The 19,944-nt window shown below is 46.7% G+C and overlaps 1 protein-coding gene across 1 annotated transcript; it reads left to right on the top strand.

The window, feature by feature from the left end:
* Positions 1-17,956, top strand: LOC138822988 (zinc finger protein ZFP2-like). The gene is made up of 9 exons (XM_070015934.1): positions 1-32; positions 127-183; positions 3,453-3,466; positions 5,090-5,157; positions 5,310-5,462; positions 12,576-12,702; positions 14,737-14,816; positions 16,574-16,992; positions 17,068-17,956. The coding sequence occupies exons 1-9, from the start codon at positions 1-3 to the stop codon at positions 17,954-17,956; spliced, it is 1,839 nt and encodes a 612-aa protein (XP_069872035.1).
* The last annotated feature ends 1,988 nt before the right edge of the window (positions 17,957-19,944 follow it).

The following is a 19,944-nucleotide window of genomic DNA, read 5'->3' as shown; positions in this document are numbered from 1 at the left end:
ATGGTGGCCGATGAACTCTCACACCGCTGCAAGTACGCGTGCCAACTGCATACACACTCACTTTGTCCCAGCCAAGAAAGGGGCCTGGCCCTCAGTCCACCCCCTGCTGTCCTGTGCATGCTATAGAGCCATCACGGAACAGCTGACCATGGACTCCACCCTGGAGGCCTTTGAACACGTCTGGTACTTGCTGCTCCACACTTGAATATCCCCCTTCTCCCCAGAATCTGACAGTACCTGTCTGGTCAGGTCGCTGTTGTGGGGACCCTAAATGGAGCCCTAGGGCTCCTGGGAAATCACGGCGTTCCAGGGACCCAGTAATATAAAGCTTGTCCCTGGGGAATCTCAGCCTCCTCAACAGCCTCTCGGTGCTCTCAGTCCAATGCCCTACGCCACACTTCCCTGTTACTGGATAGCAAATGTGCCAATAGGCCGTGAGTCTCACTCAGCCTTGGAACTTACGTTCATTCATCCAAGCTGCAACAAAATTGACCACATTATGCCAACATCTTGGCATAGTGGTTAGTTCCATGCCCATGTTTGTGATAATATTGTTTACCAGGTGCTGGTGACTCACACCTATAATCCTAGCTACTCACAAGGCTGAGATCTGAGGATCATGGTTCAAAGTCAGCCTGGACAGCAAAGTCTGAGAGACTCTTACTTCCAATTAACCACCCAAAAACTGTGGCTTAACTGGTAGAGCACTAGCATTGAGCACAGAAGCACAGAAGCTCAAAGACAGCATCCAGGCTGCTATATTTTATATAGCACATATGTGTGTATATTATATATAGTATATATAATATTACATATAGTATATATTATATTAAATATTATATAAATTGTTCAAATGAGGAAACTTCAAAATAATGCTATAGTTGATGACTTGTTCAACTATAAAACATAAATTTCATCATTTACTTAGATGGAATACTTAGTATTCTTTAAAGACTGTTATCATTTTTGTTGTTTTAGAGCTCATTTTGTGTGCCATACCTGGTGCTGGATGAATATTTGTTCATAAAATTAAAGACAAATGAGGTATATCAAGTGACATATTCTCCTATTACTTAAAAATACATTGTATCAGTCGTTATGTCAAAAAAGGAACTTTACAACTTTGGTGGGGGGGGGGAGGATGGGAAGGGATGGGAAGGGGAAACAAAGGAGGAGGCAACAATGCTTGATAAGAAATGTACTCATTATCTTGCCCATGTAATTGTAACCACTCTGTACAGTATTTTCACAATAAAAAAGGGGGGAAAAGACAATCAATAAGACAAAAAGAAAACAAAAAATTGAAAAAAAAATACATTGTATCCCAGTGCTGGTGGCTCACGCCTGTAATCCCAGCAACTCAGGAGGCTGAGATCTAAGGATCAAAATTGAAAACCAGCACTGGCAGGGAAGTCCAGTTCACCATTGGAAAACTGGAATTGGAGCAGGGGTTCAAAGTGATGCAGTGCTAGCTTAGAGCAAACGAGCTCAGACACACCCCCACTCCTTGAGTTCAAACCACAAGACCAACAAAGAACCAAAATAACCACTAAAAAAAAATTACAGATGGAAAGACTTCTCCATTGAGTGTGGATTAGGAGTTTCTTTCCTGCTAAGGTCCTGAGGGTGCATCTATAAATTCCTACATTGGTTATAATCCAGGGCACCAGTCGCTGCCTATGACACTACATACTTCAACTGCCATGAGGATTACACATACAACTTCCTTTAAATGTGTTTGTGCACAGGGACGGACAAGCCAAACTGAGTTTGGATCTTTGATCCTAATTACCAGGGGTGTTTCTTGAGCATATAGTTCGAGTTTAAATTTACACATAAGACTGAGTCACATTCATAGTTCTTACGTATGTAATAGACAAGCAAGATATACAATCACCCAGCTACATTCTTTTTTGTATTGCCACATGACATTGAAGGGCTGAATATAGATGGAAGGATTTCTCACATGAAAAATGTCCTTGTGGAGTCCAACAGTGTGTATTATTTTACCCTGTCTGAGGGAAGCAGATCAGTTCATGGCTTTCCCAGAAATGACACCCATGGTTTCCCTCCACTGTTTGTTCTTTCATGGGGCCAAGCCTCCATAATTGACTGAAGGCTTTCCCAGAGCCTTTCTCTCCCACGGACAGGCAGGTCTAAAGCCTTTCTCACAAAGACGTTTACACAGGTGGCTTCTGTCTAGTCTATGTCCTCTCCTGTTGTCTTCAATGAGTTGATTGACAGACTTTCTCACAGAGATGAGACTCACAGGATTTCCCTCCCAGAGGATTTCTCGTGCTTTCTAAGGTCATGGGATGTACCGAAAGCTTTTACACACAGGTTGCATTTATGCAGTTATTCTCAAATGTGTGGTTTCTCATGCTGGCAAAGTTTAAATGAGATACTGAATGATTTCACTCACGGATGACTCTCATATCATTTTTCTCTGTGTGTAATTTCTGATGCTGCTTAAGGTTGGACAGGTAACTGAAAACTTTCCCACAGAGATGACACACATTTAGTTTCTCTCTGGTGTGTGTTTTCTCATGGGAGCAAAGACTAGATGATGTATGAAAGACTTTGCCCCAGATAGGACATTCATAGGGTTTCTCTAAAGCGTGCATTCTCTCATGCTCAGTAAGACTAGACGGCCTAGCGAAGGCTTTCCCACAGATAGGATATTTGTATGGTTTCTCTCCAGTGTGCGTTATCTCATGCTGGGTAACATAATATGGCCTAGTGAAGGCTTTCCCACAGATAGGACAGGTATATGGTTTTTCTCTACTGTGCATTCTCTCATGCTCCCTAACAATAAATTGCCTACTGAAGGCTTTCCCACAGATGTGACATTCATATGGTTTCTCTCCAGTGTGTGTTCTGCTATGTCTCTTAAGTTCGCTTGGCCTTTGGAAGGCTTTCCCACAGAGAGCACACACATGTGCTTTCTTTCTAGCGCGTGTTCTCTCGTGACTCCTACGAGGAGACGGCCTAGTGGTTGCTTCCGCACATAGGGGACCTTCATATGCCTTCCCTCCAGTGTGCATTTTCTCCTGCTGCCTAACCTGGCTCGACTGAACGGAGGGTTTAGAACACAGATGGAGGCCATAAGCTTTCTGTCTAGTGTCTCCTCTATCCTGCCAGCCCAGCTCACTGGAGCCACTGTGTGCACGCCCCAGTTCACTACCACCACACGCTTTGTCTCCACCATGCGTCTGACTGTGACTGAACTTTGGAGAAGGAACAAAGGCTGTGCCACACAAACTACTAGCATGTGATTTCTCTCCAGTGGGAGTCACACCGTGGTTACAGTGTTCATAGTTTTCAACAAAGACTTTAGCACATAGATCACAGTCGCATCGTCTGTTTTCCTTGAGAGACTTACTGCATTGTCTAATGTCCAGCCAATTCTTAAAGCCATTACCAATTGGATGATCAATTTCTCTGTGTTCCAGGTGCTCAGGAGTAGGTGAGTATTCACGGTGCTTTTGTCCACAGGAGATGTTTTCTGCATCCTTTAGCAAACTTTGATTCGATGCAGAGCTGTGAGTCTTCGTTTCTGCCAAGTCATTCCTTTCAAATGAGTCTTGCAGAGGAAGAGACTTCTGTGGGAAGACAATGGAAGGCTGTGTTATTACTTGTCCACAATTCATCTCTATGTCCATTTCTCTATGTGAATGCTATGCTACTTAGCCTAGACTAGACATAAAGTGCATTATAACTGGTGCTGGTGGCTCATGTCTGTAATCCTAGCTATTCAGGTGGATGAGATCTGAAGATGGCAGTTCAAAGTCAGCCTGGGCAGGAAAGTCCATGAGATTTTTATCTCCAGTAAACTACTCAGAAAAACCTGGAAGTGGTGTTGCAGTTGAAGGGGTAGAGTGTTAGCCTTGAGCAAAAGAAGCTGAGGGACAGCACCCAGGCCCAGTGTTCAAGCCTCAGGACAAGCAAAAATAAAACAAGGCAACAACAACAAAAATTTATTATACTTTTTTCTTCCATATCCCCTGCTTGAAAGTACTAAAGAGGTGCTCCATGCAGGATGCCAACAACAGAAAGATTCGGTTAATTTCCATATATGTGTGTGAGAGAGCGAGAGCGAAAGAGAGAGAGAGAGAGAGAGAGAGAGAGAGAGAGAGAGAGAGAGAGAGAGTGTAAAACCACACACACACAGAAAGAGATACATAGACAGATCATTGACTTGGGACTGTGGGGTTTTTTGTTAATTTTTATTTTTGTCAGTTATGGGGTTTGAACTCTAGGCCTGTGCACTGTCCTCGAGCTCTTCAGCTCAAGGTGAGCGCTCTACCACTTGAGCCACAGTTCCACTTCTGGTTTCCTGGTGGTTTATTGGAGATAAGAGTCTCACAGACTTTCCTGCCTGGGATGGCTTTGAACCATGATCCTCAGATCTCAGCCTCCTGAGTAGCTAGGATTAAAGGCATGAACCACTGGTGCCCAGCTGGTACTGTTTTATGTTGCATATCTGAGATTGTGACATCTGTTATTTTCCTTACTAAATTCAAACTCTGTGGAGCTTTCATCCAAGAAATTCCTTCACCTCAAATAAGATCCAGGCAGTCGCTTGACCACATCCTCTCTCCACTGCCAGTTCTTCACTGGTCATGATGGGAGTCACGTCTGTGTAACTTACCGCTGACTTGGCGATGCAGACCTCGCTGCTGACATGTTGTATGTAAAGACGGCCATGTTTGCCATGTGGACTGGAAATGCCTGCGAGAAATGTTTAAAAGCATAGCTGGTATGAAATTGGGAGGAGATAGTTACGTGCACCTTAGTCCACAATTTTGAGTTGTCATTCAATGAATCAAAGGAAAGAAAACAATTCTTAGGAAAAGCAGCTTCTCCACTGCCCACTGGGCCACCGTTCATCACTGACGGCCCCTCCCATCCTCAGCGCTGATACACAGGGTTATGGATCCCTGTCTCTCTTCTACCTCGATCATCTCATCCTGTTCACATAGAAAGAAGCCTCTTTGTTGGGGTTTGCCCAATTTTCAAATTTTTACACAATGCTTTCATTTTCGTCCTATAGTCTACACTTATTGCTGATTTTCTCCTACACCTTCAGACTGCATTCTGATCATGAAATTTCCTAGTGGTAACATTCAGCTATCAAATGTCAAGATGATGATGATGGTATTGTAAGAGGAAAGCAGAATGACAAGATGTGTTTCAGGAGTCTTGTAAAAAGGTGAAATGTATTCTTCCTATGCTTACCGAGCTTAAAGTTAGATAAAACACACAAGTGCTTGTGACTTCTCTAGATTAAGGCTTTCAGTTTCCCTCAGCAATACCAGAGGTCGCGGTCCAACCTGCGGCATGAGGACAAGGTAAGGACTCCGCTGACGGCCCTGCCCTGCCCTGTCCGGAGCGGGCAGCACAGCACTCAGTCAATCACAATCGACCCCACAATTAATGAGTCAGCTCGGCACTGGACACAGGTGAGGGTTAGTGAAGTTTTCCCTTAGACGTGGGGACTCTAGTCAGGCTCCGGTGGCTCATGCCTGTCATCCTAGCTACTCAGGAAGCTGAGATCTGAGGATCGTGGTTCAAGGCCAGCCCAGGCAGGAAAGTCTGTGAGACTCTTATCTCCAATAAACCACCAGAAAACCGGAAGTGGTGCTGTGGCTCAAGCGGTAGAGCACTCGCCTCGAACTGAAGAGCTCATGGACAGCGCCCAAGCACAGAATTCAAGCCCCATGGCCAACCAAAAAAGAAAAAAAGAAAAGAAAGAAAAGAAAAAGTGGGGGCTTTGCTTAGGGTCCTTGACTTCAACTGCAGAATAAGAATTTCTGGACAGGTCACAAGGGTAAGAAAACTTGGCAGCGCTTTATTGAGTGAATAAGCAAGCAAGTAGACAAGCAAACAGACAAGCAGAAAGGGAGGGGCGCGCTCTAGCAGAGTGTGGGTGCTGGGCAGGAGAGACAGAGAGACACCCAGCTCCTTGGCTGTTAGGAGTGTTTGTATGGCAAAGACAAAGGGGTCTGGCGTCAAAGTTATGCAAAAATAGGTGCTTTATAATTGCTCTGCACTCCTGGCATTCCTTTGAGTTTCTGGATGTTCAGGGCTCCCTTTCCAGATAAGAATGACAGATGGGTATCCTTGAGATAAGAAAGGCCACCTGTTGTCTGCATTTCCATAGGAGGCAGCTGAAGTTCTGCCGGAAGGCATCCATCCTGTCAGACAAGAGCTAATTCCTGGAGTGAAAGACGCATCCCTCAGGAGGGAATAAATCCTGTTTCCTCTCCTTCTATATTTCCAAATACCATAATTCTGAGTCACTTCGCCAGCCTCATTTTCCTTTGGTTTTCCTTTGGTCCCTTCATCTTAAGGGAAGAAGATGAATGAATATCTTTGGTATTTGCTGTAAGCTGACTGTACTCATTTTCCCTTTGTCTATCCTGCTTCATTACCCCTAAAATGACTTTGTCCTCTTAACCTCAAGGGAAGTAGTTGAAGGAATATCCTCTGTATTTGCTGTAAGCTGACCAAAACTCATATGGAATAGTCACTAGTGGAAACTGAGGCAGAATAAGTAGAGCAAAATGAGGCCTAGTGAAGGCAACTCAGAAATACGGTATTTAGAAACACAGATGTTCCATCTTTACTTTGAAGAGAGACAACAGAAGACAGTCCTTCCTGAGGGATGAATTTCTCTCCCAAGAATTAACAACTTGTCTGACAGGATGCATGCTTTCCTGAGGAAAAAAATGCTTCCCCCAGACTTAAGCAGCCTTTTGTTGTAAAACAAGAAAACAGAGAAAGGAAAAAAAAGAAAGAAAGAAGAAAACAGAGAAGCCACATTTTGAAAGGTCAAATTGGGATTCTTTATTAAAAAGCCAGTGATGGGGGGCTGGGAATGTGGCTCAGTGGTAGAGTGCTTGCCTAGCATGCATGAAGCCCTGGGTTCTCTTCCTCAGTACCACATACACAGAAAAAGCTGAAAGTGGCACTGTCATTCAAGTGCTAGCTTTGAGCAAAAGAAGCTCAGGGACAGTGCCCAGGCCCTGAGTTCAAGCCGCAGGACTGGCAATAAATACATGCATACATACATACATACATACATACATACACATGAAAGACCCCCTCCCTAACCAACCAGGCCCTGAGCCTCCTTTTTTTTAGGGGAACAGAGTTTTGTATCTAACCACGCTATTTCTGGCTTCTGTAACATGCTTTGCTAAGAAAATTATATTACCCCCATATTCCCCCTTTTGATAACTAACCTCACCAGTTAATCAATAAGCCCACACCCTACTAACTAACCCCACCCCGCAGTCAGCCCCCTGGTGTGAGCGAACGATTAGGCGTCGACTCGGACAAAGGTCACTTCCTCATACCAAGGGCCGGAGACACACAACTCGGCACGTACACCGAGGGACCCCCTCGAACAGTGATTGGCCAAAACACATGATTTGTTTTAAAAGGATTGGCTGCCTGCGTGCAGACCAGGTTGTAATACTTTAAATTTACTGGCTGAAAAAGCGCGGGCACTCCTGTAACGGACAGAGGGGTCCCATAAAAGGACCATCCCCGGGACTGCTCGGGGTTCCCAGCCACTGACCCGAACCTTGCGGATCTCGAGGTCACGTGCACCTGGGAACCTGGGCATGCCCAAATAAAACCCTCTTGCCTTTTGCATCTGGTGTCGTCTGACTGGTGCTTGGGGCAGGGAGGTCCTGATATGGGGGACACCCGAAGTCGGGGGTCTTTCACACACAAGGCCAGGGACTGCATGGTGGACTCCAGTCTCCAGTCTCAAAGACCAGCAGCCCAGAACAGAGCTAGCACATAATTTTTAAGGACAAAAATCACATGTTGGGGCAGAGACCTAGCCTTTACAGCCTTGGCAAAAGTGTAAAAAATAGAACAAAGCGAGCTAGGTGAAGATAATTAATCCTAATAAAGGTGTTATACATAAGCAGAGCAGATGAGACAGGGAGGCTTAACCCTAACAAAAGTGCTACACACAGGCGGATCAAGCTATCCAGCAGAACAATAAGCGACCATCAGGACCCCAGTGATCTAGGGGAAACACTTCCTGGAGCTTCCTGGAGCCCTAAGAGGCAGGGCATATTTGCAATCCAAAGAGTGTCCTCTGTAACCTCTGGAGTCCGCAGAGTCCCATCTACCTTCAACGTCTATCAAGACGCCAAGATGGTGACCTTCACCTCAAGGATGAGGATCTGTTTGATGGCAGGATGGATTCTGGCCTTGGAAAACATGCCCCCACGCATGCAGAAGCTCAGAAAGTAACACCAGGAGTAATTCAAGCAAAAATAAAACACCTATCTTTGCATAACTTTGAAGTCAGACCCCATGTCTTTACATATAAATACCCCTGACAGCCAAAGAGCTGTGTGTGTGGGTGTCTCCCTTTGAGAGCTCTGTGCTCTGCCCTTCTGCTTGTCTGCTTTCTGTCTGCTAGTCTGCTTGCTTACTCAGTAAAGCTCCCCTAATAGTTCTTACCATCGTGACTTGCCCAGAAATTTTTATTCTATGATGGAAGTCAAGGACCCTAAATGAAGAGTCCCTACATTTAAAGGGAAATTTCATAAACCCTCACCTGTGTCAGGTAACAAACATTTCCCATGAGGCCACCAAGTGAAAGAGAAAGAACACATTCCCTGTGTTCCCCGACCACACCAGTGATGGATAAGTTTAGTAGATAATGTGTTTTCTGAGCAGTGATTACTACTTCAGAGCCACTTCAAACTTAGTTGGCATCAATCCCATGAGCAAGCCTTATTTGTACTTAACAGGGTAAAATGGCACAGCACTGTGGGCTGAAGGCTGTAATCCAAGCTACGCATGAAGCTGAGATCTGGGGATCCTGCTTCAGGGCCAGCCCACCCAGAAGTGTCCTGGAGTCTCTAATCTCCAACAAACCACCAGGAAACTGAAAGTGGGGCTGTGGCTCAAGGTGGTAGAGAGCTAGCCTGGAGCTAAACAGCCTAGGGATAGAGCTCAGGCCCCGAGTTCAAGCCTTTCCACTGGCAAACTGGGGGGAGGTAAAACACCTGATGTGAGAGTCCCACGTCATTAGGAAAGGCTGTCGCTACTCACAGGGGAATTCATCATTCTACGTCATCACTGAGGTTTCACCCAGGCAGCCCAAGCAGTAAACAGGAAAAAGTGTAGCTGGAGAAGGTGGGTTTCTAGTTCGCAGCTCCAGGGAAGTGATGTTCTGGCTCCTCCCTAGCTAATCTCCACCCAACCAACAGCCGCTGCCGAGCACTCATTCGACCAGAGTCGCTAGGAGGGTTTTCCTTTAGAAGGCAGGGCCCAGGCTCTGAGGTGGCTGAGTGCTTTGTTAATCACCCAGAGACTGATGCAAATTCCTTACTGATAAGAAAGCATTGTTGCTGGTGTGAACTAGCCTGAGGGCTTTAGAGCTTTCTAAAACTTTCCCTGTGTGGGAGGTCCTGATCTCCAAAACTAGGAAATCTGCTAATGGATCTGACAGTTACACCTTTCCCAGGGAAATACTGCAAAGTTATGGATGTGAATTCTCTCCTAGGTGCTTAAGATCTTACTTATCTTGTTCCTGCCCCTCGTTCCTTCTCATTCTCCTCTCTTGTCATGGATATTATGTACCTTTTCCACCTTATCTTGAAGCCATTTTATTCATTCATCAGCTTTGGCCAGTCCAGATCTGTGCTAGTACCTCCCCAAACTTAGTGGATATAGATCTTAAAGGATTCAACCACAGAGTTTGGTTAAATTGTATTTCAATACAATTGACCTTGGATACCAAGGCATCTAACTCCTGGGGTGGGGTGGGGGTAGGTGGGGCTTTCCTTAAGGAAATTCAAGAGGCAGGGAGGCCTAGCCTCCAATATGCACCCGTGAGCCAGGCCTAGTATTGTAATGCCTGGGGGGTGCGGGGGGAGAATGCCTTGGGCAGAGCGGGAAGGTGGGGGTGGGTATCTCAGTCCCAGGATTGGACTCCTCCTCCAGAGGGGAAGCGGTCCCGAGCCCGGTGCAGCGTGCTGGGCCCTGTGCTGGGCGTGCTGGGCCCTTGTGCTGGGCGTGCTGCACTCAGCTCCTTCTCCGAGCTGGGTGGGGAGTCCTGGCTCTCGGCAGAGCTCACTTATGGCTGGGTAGGGAAAGCCTGCGGTGTTCCTCGGGCCTCCTCCCAGCTCCTCTCAATTTCCATTTTCTCTGTGCTCTGCCCAGTCTTGGACAGACGTGTGACTCCTGGCTTCTGAGCATCGCTGTGGGCACGAGGCTGCTCTCCTCTTAGAACCTGGGGCCTGCCCAGTGGTGGAAAGAAAACGGGCACTGTCACTGATCCCAGGGAGGCTGTGCGCACCGCCTCCTTCAGAAGTAGCGTCTCTGCACTAGGGGCCTTGCCTTGAATCACAGAAGAGTTTCTGGAGACGTCATAATGGTAAGAAAACTTGGCAGAGCTTTACTGTGTCAACAAGCAAGCACACATGCAGACTGACATGTGGCAGCCAGACAGGCAGACAGGCAGACATGTGGATAGGCAGAGGCACACTCTCACAGAATCTGGTCAGTCTCCAGGGAAATCAGGGGCGCTCACGTGATAAAGGCTGGGTCTGACTTAAGGTTAAACAAAGACAGGTGTTTCGGTTTGCTCTTCTTCACTGCTGCTGTGACACCTTTATTGCCTGGGCCCAGGGTCTCTAAGACTGACCTGTTCTTAAAATATTTGACTATTACACCTAGACATCTCTTTTAGGGAAGAATGCACCCTGCCTTATATTGTAAAGCAGGTGTTTATCCTGGAGGGGGAACAATGTATCCTGCCACAGAAGTCTGAATTCACTGCCTGCAAGGAGGAGCTGTTTTCCCAAGTATTTGCTCTTGCAGGATACATGTCTATTTGGTATGTGTGTTTAGGGGTCTTGGTCCTGAACTCTGAGCCTGGGCACTTGTCCCTGAGATTCTTTTCCTCAAGGCTAGCTCTCTACCACTTGAGCCACAATGCCATTTCTGGCTTCTTCTAAATAGTTTATTGGAGATAAGAGTCTTAAAGACTTTACTACCTGGGAAGGCTTAGAAAGCTGATCTTCTAGCCGGGTGCTAGTGGCTCCCGCCTGTCATCCTAGCTACTCAGGAGGCTGAGATCTGAGGATCACAGATCCCGGAGGGGGTTGGGGGTGCATGGATAAGCCTTCACATTTTGAGATTGCAGATTCCCATCAAATTGCGTGTACTATATTTAACATAGTACTTTCAAAATTTCAAGTACTGCATTGAGATTTTTTGATCCACTGTGAGTGGCTGAGATGTGCACGTAGTCACACGTGTGTGTGATTGAGGCCGGGATGCTGCTGCCACCCACGTGGACGCACATACACATCCAGACGCGGGGATTCCCTGCGCCATCGGCTTTGAGGATAAGTGGCGAAACTCAGTTTCTCCCTGTTGCCCTGGTAGCCTATTTGAGAATTTTTCTGTGCCTCCGTGCATTAAATAACTCTTAAAAGCTGTGTCCATACCATTATGATATACTCTCGTCTGTTTGCAAAACAAGAACTGAAGGTCTATTGGTGAGGTAAGTCTCAATGATCCTTCCCAGAAAAAAAAAATGGTGTCTTCATTTGTAAGAACCTTCCCTACAACAGATCCTAGGTCGATTCCAAACTAAGCTCACGAGTGGCAGATCTAGACATGAGAACGGAGAGAGTGCGGCGAGGAGTTGGACGCAAGGTGTGTGATGGTGCTGGCAAGCCGAGGAAAACGAATGACATGAAGAAATCTGACAGTATTCATCTGCTGGTAGAAGTCAAAAACCATAGGAGGGATGAGTCAGGGTTCCTATATTTTGAAATCTGGAAAAGGATTGAAAATCTCCAAAGCTGGGGGGGCTAGTTCCTGTACGGAAGCGTGGCCTGAAATTCTCTTCTCCATAAGGTATTTGCATTTGTATCTGAGTGATTAACAGCCCTCAATCTCAGCCTTTCCAGAGCCTGGACTCTGCCTGATAAAGGAAAACCTCTGTGTGACTCTATTCAAATGCTCTGGCGGAGGGTGTAGCGGCTGGGGAGAAGCCTGGACCTCGTTTCAGATAGAACTGGAAATTGTGAACAGGATGCTGGTCTCTGGCTTCTTTTTCCAGCCTCACGTTTTCCTGCTTAGTGCGTGAACCCAGAGGAAGACAGCAGGACACTGAAGGGACAATGAGTTCAGGGGTGAGTAGCAAAAGCCTCTCCTAATAAGAGAAGACTCGCCGACATCAGGTATTTTATCATCTCAGGTGCAAATAAGACGTGCAAATAAGTTTCTTCAAACTTATTCCAATGGAGTAAGTTTGAAATGACAATGAAGTAGTGAGCAGTACTCAGAAAACCCACCAGCTGCAAAACTAGCTCCATACTCGGATCTCCAGTACGTAGTCTGGTGTGGTTAGGGAACCCAGGAAACGGCTTCTTTCCCTTTCAGTCGGTGGCCTCCTGGGAAACAGAGACTCATTAATCATGCTGAAGAGTGCACTTGACTTAGTGCAGTGACCGGATGCCTAGACCCGAGTTAACACTTGTCTTTACAGATGTGTCTAATCAAAAGTGTTTTTGGTGTTCTAGGAGTCACTGAGCTTGGAGGATGTAACTGTGAACTTCACCCTGGAAGAGTGGCTCCTACTGGGGCCGGCGCAGAAAAAGCTGTGCAGAGATGTGATGTCAGAAATTGCCAGTCATCTAGCCTCCGTCGGTGAGTCCTCCTGTTATACGGCGAGATTCAGCGAAGCCATTTTTATTTATTTTATTTTAAAAAATTTTTGTTGTTGGTGGTGGTGGTCATGGAGCTTGAACTCTGGGCCTGGGTGCTGTCCCTCAGCTCTTCAGCTCAAGGCTAGTGCTCTACCACTTGAGCCACAGCACCCACTTCTGGCTTTTTCTTTGTATTTGGTGCTGAGGAATCAAACCCAGGGCCTTATGCATGCAAGGCAAGCACTCTACCACTGAGCCACCTTCCCAGCCCAGAGAAGCCAAAATTTGAGAATTCCACTCAGGAGTCTTTTATCAGAAAGCCAGTGACTGTACGCAGACACATGTCCCCCCAGAAACTTGCAGGTTAGAATATACTTCATACTGTTCTTGAATGGGAGAAAATAGAAGCCATTTTTTGAGAGATCACAATGGGAGTCTTTTTTTTTTTTCAAGTGAAAGTAGATTTTTTTTTTGTCAGTCCTTGGGCTTGAACTCAGGGCCTGGGCACTGTCCTTGAGCTTCTTTTGCTTAAGGCTAGCTACTTTCAGCCCTTTCTGTGTATGTGGTAGAATCTAACCCAAGGCTTCATGCATGCTAGGCCACTAAGCCACATTCCCAGCGCTGGGAATGTTTTTTAAAAGGCCAGTGACTGCAGTTGGACTCCAGTCTCAAAGATCTACAGTTCTAAGTCATGGGGCCTGAACTCTGGGCCTGGGCGCTGTCTTCAGCTCAAGGCTAGCGCTCTACCACTCGAGCCACAGCACCACTTCTGGCTTTTTCTGCTTATGTGGTGCTGAGGAATTGAACCCAGGGCCTCATGCTTGCAAGGCAAGCGCTCTACCACTGAGCCACCTTCCCAACCCCTAGCCCCAGGCTTTTAAGGACAACAACCACATGGTTGAGGTGGAGACCAAGCCTTAACAAAAGCAGACCTTCCATGGACATACTCAAGTACAAGCTCAGGTACAGCAAAACTTTTCAATCTAGGGAAGATATACTCAACCTTCTATATAGGGGAAATTTTCTTAGAGGCTATTCAGGGGTGGTGATTCAAGTCTTTTAGGGAGTTAAGGTAGAATCACAGCATTCTGAATGTACAAAGCTTTCCCAAGACTATGACATCTGCATTTCTCTTAAGCAGAGTTCTTCTGGCTTACCGAGAGCTAGGCATCCGTATTCAATGAATGGCCTCTCTCACCTCTAGGCTTTTCAGCACTGGGTAAAGAACTCACTCCACAATCTCAACAAAGCAGATCAACTCTAATGGAGAGTTGAAGAGGGACACTGTGGTGACCTGAGGAGAGTCAGGAGACAGGAGGCACAGGCCAACTGGCGGCCAAGGTGATGGTGCTGAAACGGGGTCGCGGTCAGAGGGCAGAGTCACAGAGATTTCAAAGAGTCTGGCAAGTTCAAGGTAGAGGTCTGGCAGGTCCAGCAACATATCGTCCCTGTCTCTGCACCTGCCTCTAGGAATTCAGGCTTGCCTATTGTAAGGAAAGAGATGAGCTACAATTTGAGAGGTGGAATGGCAGGGAGGGCAGTGGTTATAGGAGAGCTGGCCTCTGCAGATGTCCTGAGCCCAGAACAGAACTTACACAAAGCTTTTTAAAGACAAAAACTCTATGTTTGGGTGGAGCTCCCAACTCAACAAAAGCAGACCTTATTAGGCAGTAGCTCAGGTACAAGCTCCAGGGTCAGCTAAGCCTTCAATACAGGGAATATTCCCCCAAGTTTTCATATAACTCCTGTTATCGCCAATTAGCCACAAAAAGAAGGAAGTGCCACTTTGGCTCAAGGGCTAGAGCACTCGCCTTGAGCTAAATATCTCAGGGACAGTGCACAGGTACCAAACTGAGGTTCAGTATTGACACACAAAGTATCATTTATGATCGTGAATGCTACATAATGTGCTTTTCCTAAGAATTGTTTTCTTTCCTTTGATTCATTAAATGCCAACTCAAAATTGTGGACTAAGGTGCATTTAACCATCTCCTCCCAATTTCATACCAGCTATGTTTTTAAACACTTCTCGCAGGCATTTCCAGTCCACATGGCAAACATGGCCGTCTTTACATACAACATGTCAGCAGCGAGGTCTGCATCGCCAAGTCATCGGTAAGTTACACAGACGTGACTCCCATCATGACCAGTGAAGAACTGGCAGTGGAGAGAGGATGTGGTAAAGCGATTGCCTGGCTCTTATTTGAGGTGAAGGAATTTCTTGGATGAAAGCTCCACAGAGTTTGAATTTAGTAAGAAAAATAACAGATGTCACAACCTTCATCTCAGATATGCAACATAAAACAGTACCAGCTGGGCACCAGTGGTTCATGCCTTTAATCCTAGCTACTCAGGAGGCTGAGATCTGAGGATCATGGTTCAAAGCCATCCCAGGCAGGAAAGTCTGTGAGACTCTTATCTCCAATAAACCACCAGGAAACCAGAAGTGGAACTGTGGCTCAAGTGGTAGAGCACTCACCTTGAGCTGAAGAGCTCGGGGATAGTGCATAGACCTAGAGTTCAAGCCCCATAACTGACAAAATTTAAAGGTTAATTAAAAAACCCCACAGTCCCAAGCCAATTGTTTGTCTGTCTGTCTATATATCTCTGTGTATGTGTGCATATATACATATGTGGGGGGCAGGATTAACTTGATCCTTCTGTTGTTGGCATCCTGCATGGAGCACCTCTTTAGTACTTTCAAGCAGGGGATGTGGAAGAAAAAATATAATAAATTTTTGTTGTTGTTGTTGCCTTGTTTTATTTTTGCTTGTCCTGAGGCTTAAACACTGGGCCTGGGTGCTGTCCCTCAGCTTCTTTTGTTCAAGGCTAACACTCTACCCCTTCAACTGCAACACCACTTCCAGGTTTTTCTGAGTAGTTTATTGGAGATAAAAATCTCATGGACTTGGGCTGGGAAGGTGGCTCAGTGGTAGAACGCTTGCCTTGCATGCCTGAGGCCCTGGGTTCGATTCCTCAGCACCACATAAGCAAAAAGAAAAAAGCCGAAGTGGCTCTGTGGCTCAAGTGATAGAGCGCTAGCCTTGAGCTGAAGAGCTGAGGGACAGTGCCCAGGCCCAGGCCCAGAGTTCAGGCCCCACGACCAGACCAAAAAAAAAAAAAAAAATCTCATGGACTTTCCTGCCCAGGCTGACTTTGAACCACCATCTTCAGATCTCATCCACCTGAATAGCTAGGATTACAGACATGAGCCACCAGCACCAGTTATAATGCACTTTATGTCTAGTCTAGGCTAAGTAGCATAGCATTCACATAGAGAAATGGACATAGAGATGAATTGTGGACAAGTAATAACACAGCCTTCCATCATCTTCCCACAGAAGTCTCTTCCTCTGCAAGACTCATTTGAAAGGAATGACTTGGCAGAAACGAAGACTCACAGCTCTGCATCGAATCAAAGTTTGCTAAAGGATGCAGAAAACATCTCCTGTGGACAAAAGCACCGTGAATACTCACCTACTCCTGAGCACCTGGAACACAGAGAAATTGATCATCCAATTGGTAATGGCTTTAAGAATTGGCTGGACATTAGACAATGCAGTAAGTCTCTCGAGGAAAACAGACGATGCGACTGTGATCTATGTGCTAAAGTCTTTGTTGAAAACTATGAACACTGTAACCACGGTGTGACTCCCACTGGAGAGAAATCACACGCTAGTAGTTTGTGTGGCACAGCCTTTGTTCCTTCTCCAAAGTTCAGTCACAGTCAGACGCATGGTGGAGACAAAGCGTGTGGTGGTAGTGAACTGGGGCGTGCACACAGTGGCTCCAGTGAGCTGGGCTGGCAGGATAGAGGAGACACTAGACAGAAAGCTTATGGCCTCCATCTGTGTTCTAAACCCTCCGTTCAGTCGAGCCAGGTTAGGCAGCAGGAGAAAATGCACACCGGAGGGAAGGCATATGAAGCTCCCCTATGTGCGGAAGCAACCACTAGGCCGTCTCCTCGTAGGAGTCACGAGAGAACACGCGCTAGAAAGAAAGCACATGTGTGTGCTCTCTGTGGGAAAGCCTTCCAAAGGCCAAGCGAACTTAAGAGACATAGCAGAACACACACTGGAGAGAAACCATATGAATGTCACATCTGTGGGAAAGCCTTCAGTAGGCAATTTATTGTTAGGGAGCATGAGAGAATGCACAGTAGAGAAAAACCATATACCTGTCCTATCTGTGGGAAAGCCTTCAGCTATTCATGTAACCTCAGGAAACACAGCAGAGCACACACTAGGCAGAAATCATATGAATGCCACGTCTCTGGCAAAGCCTTCACTGGGCCATATAAGCCTTGGGAACACGAGCAAAGAAAGAAAGCATTCGTGTGTCCTATTTGTGGGAAAGCCCTCACCAGGTCAGCTCATCTTCAGGAGCATAAGAGAACGCACACTGGGGAGAAGCCATATGCGTGTCAGCGCTGTGGGAAAGCCTTTGTTAAGTCATCCAATCTTAGGGTGCATGAGAGAACACACACTGGGGAGAAGCCCCATGTGTGTCAGCTCTGCGGAAAAGCCTTTGTGAGGTCGACTGGTCTCAGGGTGCACAAGAAAACACACACTGGGGAGAAGCCATACATGTGTCCTTGGTGTGGGAAAGCCTTCACTAGGTCATCGCATCTTGAGGAGCATAAGAGAATGCACACTGGAGAGAAACCACACAAATGTCACCTCTGCGGGATAACCTTCGCTAGGCTAGCTCACCTTAAGAAGCATGGGAGAATGCATGCTGCAGAGAAAGCATATGAGTGTCAGCTCTGTGGGAAAGCCTTCGTTAAGTCATCCAATCTTAGGGTGCATGAGAGAACACACGCTGGGGAGAAGCCGCACGCGTGTCAGCGCTGCGGGAAGGCCTTTGTGAGGTCCACTAGCCTCCGGATGCACGAGAAAACACACACTGGGGAGAAGCCGCACGCGTGCCCTCGGTGCGGGAAAGCCTTCACTAGGCCATCGCATCTTAAGGAGCATACGAGGACGCACACAGGAGAGAAGCCGTACGAGTGTCGCCTCTGCGGGAAAGCCTTTGTTAGGTGTTCTAATCTTAAGGACCACGAGCAAACGCACAGTGCCGAGAAGCCAGAGTGTCAGCTCTGTGGGAAAACCCTCAGACACTCGAGCATGAGGAAGCATAAGAGAGCACACAGCATGTGTGTCCGCTCTGTGGGAAAGGCTGCTGGAATTCCTCTCACCTTAAGCAGCATGAGAGTAAACACACCCAGGGGTGGGGAACCATTCACACTCATGTAAACTCGCAAGGATAAGAAAGAACAGACTGGGGGGAGGGGGGAGGCTGGGAAGGGAGGTGAAGGGTAAACAAAGGTGGAGGCTGCAATGCTTGGTAAGAAATGTATGCATTATCCTGCCAATGTAATTGTAACTCCTCTGTACAGTATGTTCTCAAATAAAATTAAATTAAAAAAAAAAAAAGAACAGACTGGAAAGGAACTACATAAGTGTGATTTGTGGATGAAAGTTTCTAGTATATCCTACAACCTTAGACAGCGTGGAAGTAGTCACTGGTGTAATACTTTCAATACTGTGGGGAAGGAAATGTGTTTTTCAGTATAACTTCTCCAAGTATGCATTTTCAGGTTGCTGATTAGCATATTTTCTTTACAGTAAGTAATACAAGTTGCTTTGAAAGTATGTTAGCATTATACTTTGCCATAAGATGCATGTATATATTCAAAATTAGAAATAAATCAGTGACCAATTGTAAAGACATTGAGAATTTTCCAAAAATTTTCACCTATGCTTGCTATCTATTTTTTTTTTCTTTGCCTAATAGAATATATTCATGTTCTTATGTTTTGATAATGAAATATTCCCAATAGACTCCTGTTTTCTTTTTTTGGGGGGGGGGGAAATCCGGTCGTGGGCCTGAACTTTGGGTCTGGGTACTGTCCCTCAGCTTTTCAGCTCAAGGCTAGCACTCTACCACTTGAGCCATAGTGCCACTTCCGGCTTTTTCTGTTTATGTGGTGCTGAGGACTTGAACCCAGGGCCTTATACATGCAAGGCAAGTGCTCTATCACTGAGCCACCTTCCCAGCCCCTAGACTCCTGCGTTCAATACATTGTCCCCAGTCGATGGGCTCTTTTAGAAAGCATGTGGAATTCTGAGTGGAGGAAGCAGGTCATTTGGGGTATGTCCTTGAAGGTCATACCAGGAGGAATCTATTCTGCTCTCCTTCCTTTTTACTCTCCCTCACTCCTTCTCCCCCTCCTCTCTCTATCATTTTCCCTCTCCCTCAGCCTCTGCTGACATGAGGTGCCCTCATGTTCTGCCCAGGGCACAGGTCCAAGGAATGAAGAACAGAAGAATCTTTTGAAGTAGTGAATCCAAATACATCTTTTGTCCTTTAAATTGTATTACAATGTTAGAAAAGTAAATAACAAAGGTAAGACAAAGATGCTTACAAAAATGAGGAAACAAATTAGGCTCGATGTATTCTACACTTTTAGTGACCCAGAATGGCTTTAGGAATAATCAGGGCTGAATGCGGCGGCACAACACTTGCCTGTTCACAGCTCTGCGAAGGGCTCCAGCAGGAAAATATTCAAGTCAGTGGATTTCTCACGGGGGGGGGGGGGGGGGGGGGGAACAAGGCATTGGACTGAGAGCACCGAGAGGCTGTTGAGGAAGCCGAGATTCCCCAGGGACAAGCTTTGTATTACTGGGTCCCTGGAACGCCGTGATTTCCCAGGAGCCCTAGGGCTCCATTTAGGGTCCCCACAACAGCGACCTGACCAGACAGGTACTGTCAGATTCTGGGGAAAAGGGGGATATTCAAGTGTGGAGCAGCAAGCACCAGCCGTGTTCAAAGGCCTCCAGGGTGGAGTCCATGGTCAGCTGCTTCCGTGATGGCTCTGTAGCATGCACAGGACAGCAGGGGGTGGACTGAGGGCCAGGCCCCTTTCTCGGCTGGGACAAAGTGAGTGTGTATGCAGTTGGCACGCGTACTTGCAGCGGTGTGAGAGTTCATCGGCCACCATGTGGAAATGCCATGCTGGAGACACTGAGAATGGATGGCGTCCTCAAGTTCCTGAACCGCTTGCTCCTGGGACTGAACCAATGTCCAGCCAGCCAAGCCCTCGAGGGGCCTTCCAAGATGGGGGGATCTTTGCAGATGCTCAGTCCATTCATGACGCCAGGCTAGAGACGCAGGGGTGGGTGTGGTGCAGTATTGGTGCAGACAGGAAGTATCTGGTGGTGGGGAGGAGAAGGGAAGAGAG

Source organism: Dipodomys merriami, unplaced genomic scaffold (assembly GCF_024711535.1).
Source record: "Dipodomys merriami isolate MVZ:Mamm:240054 unplaced genomic scaffold, mDipMer1.0.p SCAF_12, whole genome shotgun sequence".
Classification (NCBI taxonomy): domain Eukaryota; kingdom Metazoa; phylum Chordata; class Mammalia; order Rodentia; family Heteromyidae; genus Dipodomys; species Dipodomys merriami.
This window is presented reverse-complemented; position numbering and strand designations above follow the sequence as displayed.

Coding starts and splice junctions, on each gene's coding strand:
- LOC138822988 (XM_070015934.1), top strand. CDS start 1: ATGGTGGCCGATGAACTCTCACACCGCTGCAA. Junction 5,158..5,309: donor ATGTCAAGATGATGATGATG/GTATTGTAAGAG, acceptor AGTTTCCCTCAG/CAATACCAGAGGTCGCGGTC. Junction 16,993..17,067: donor TCTGGCAAAGCCTTCACTGG/GCCATATAAGCC, acceptor AGCCCTCACCAG/GTCAGCTCATCTTCAGGAGC.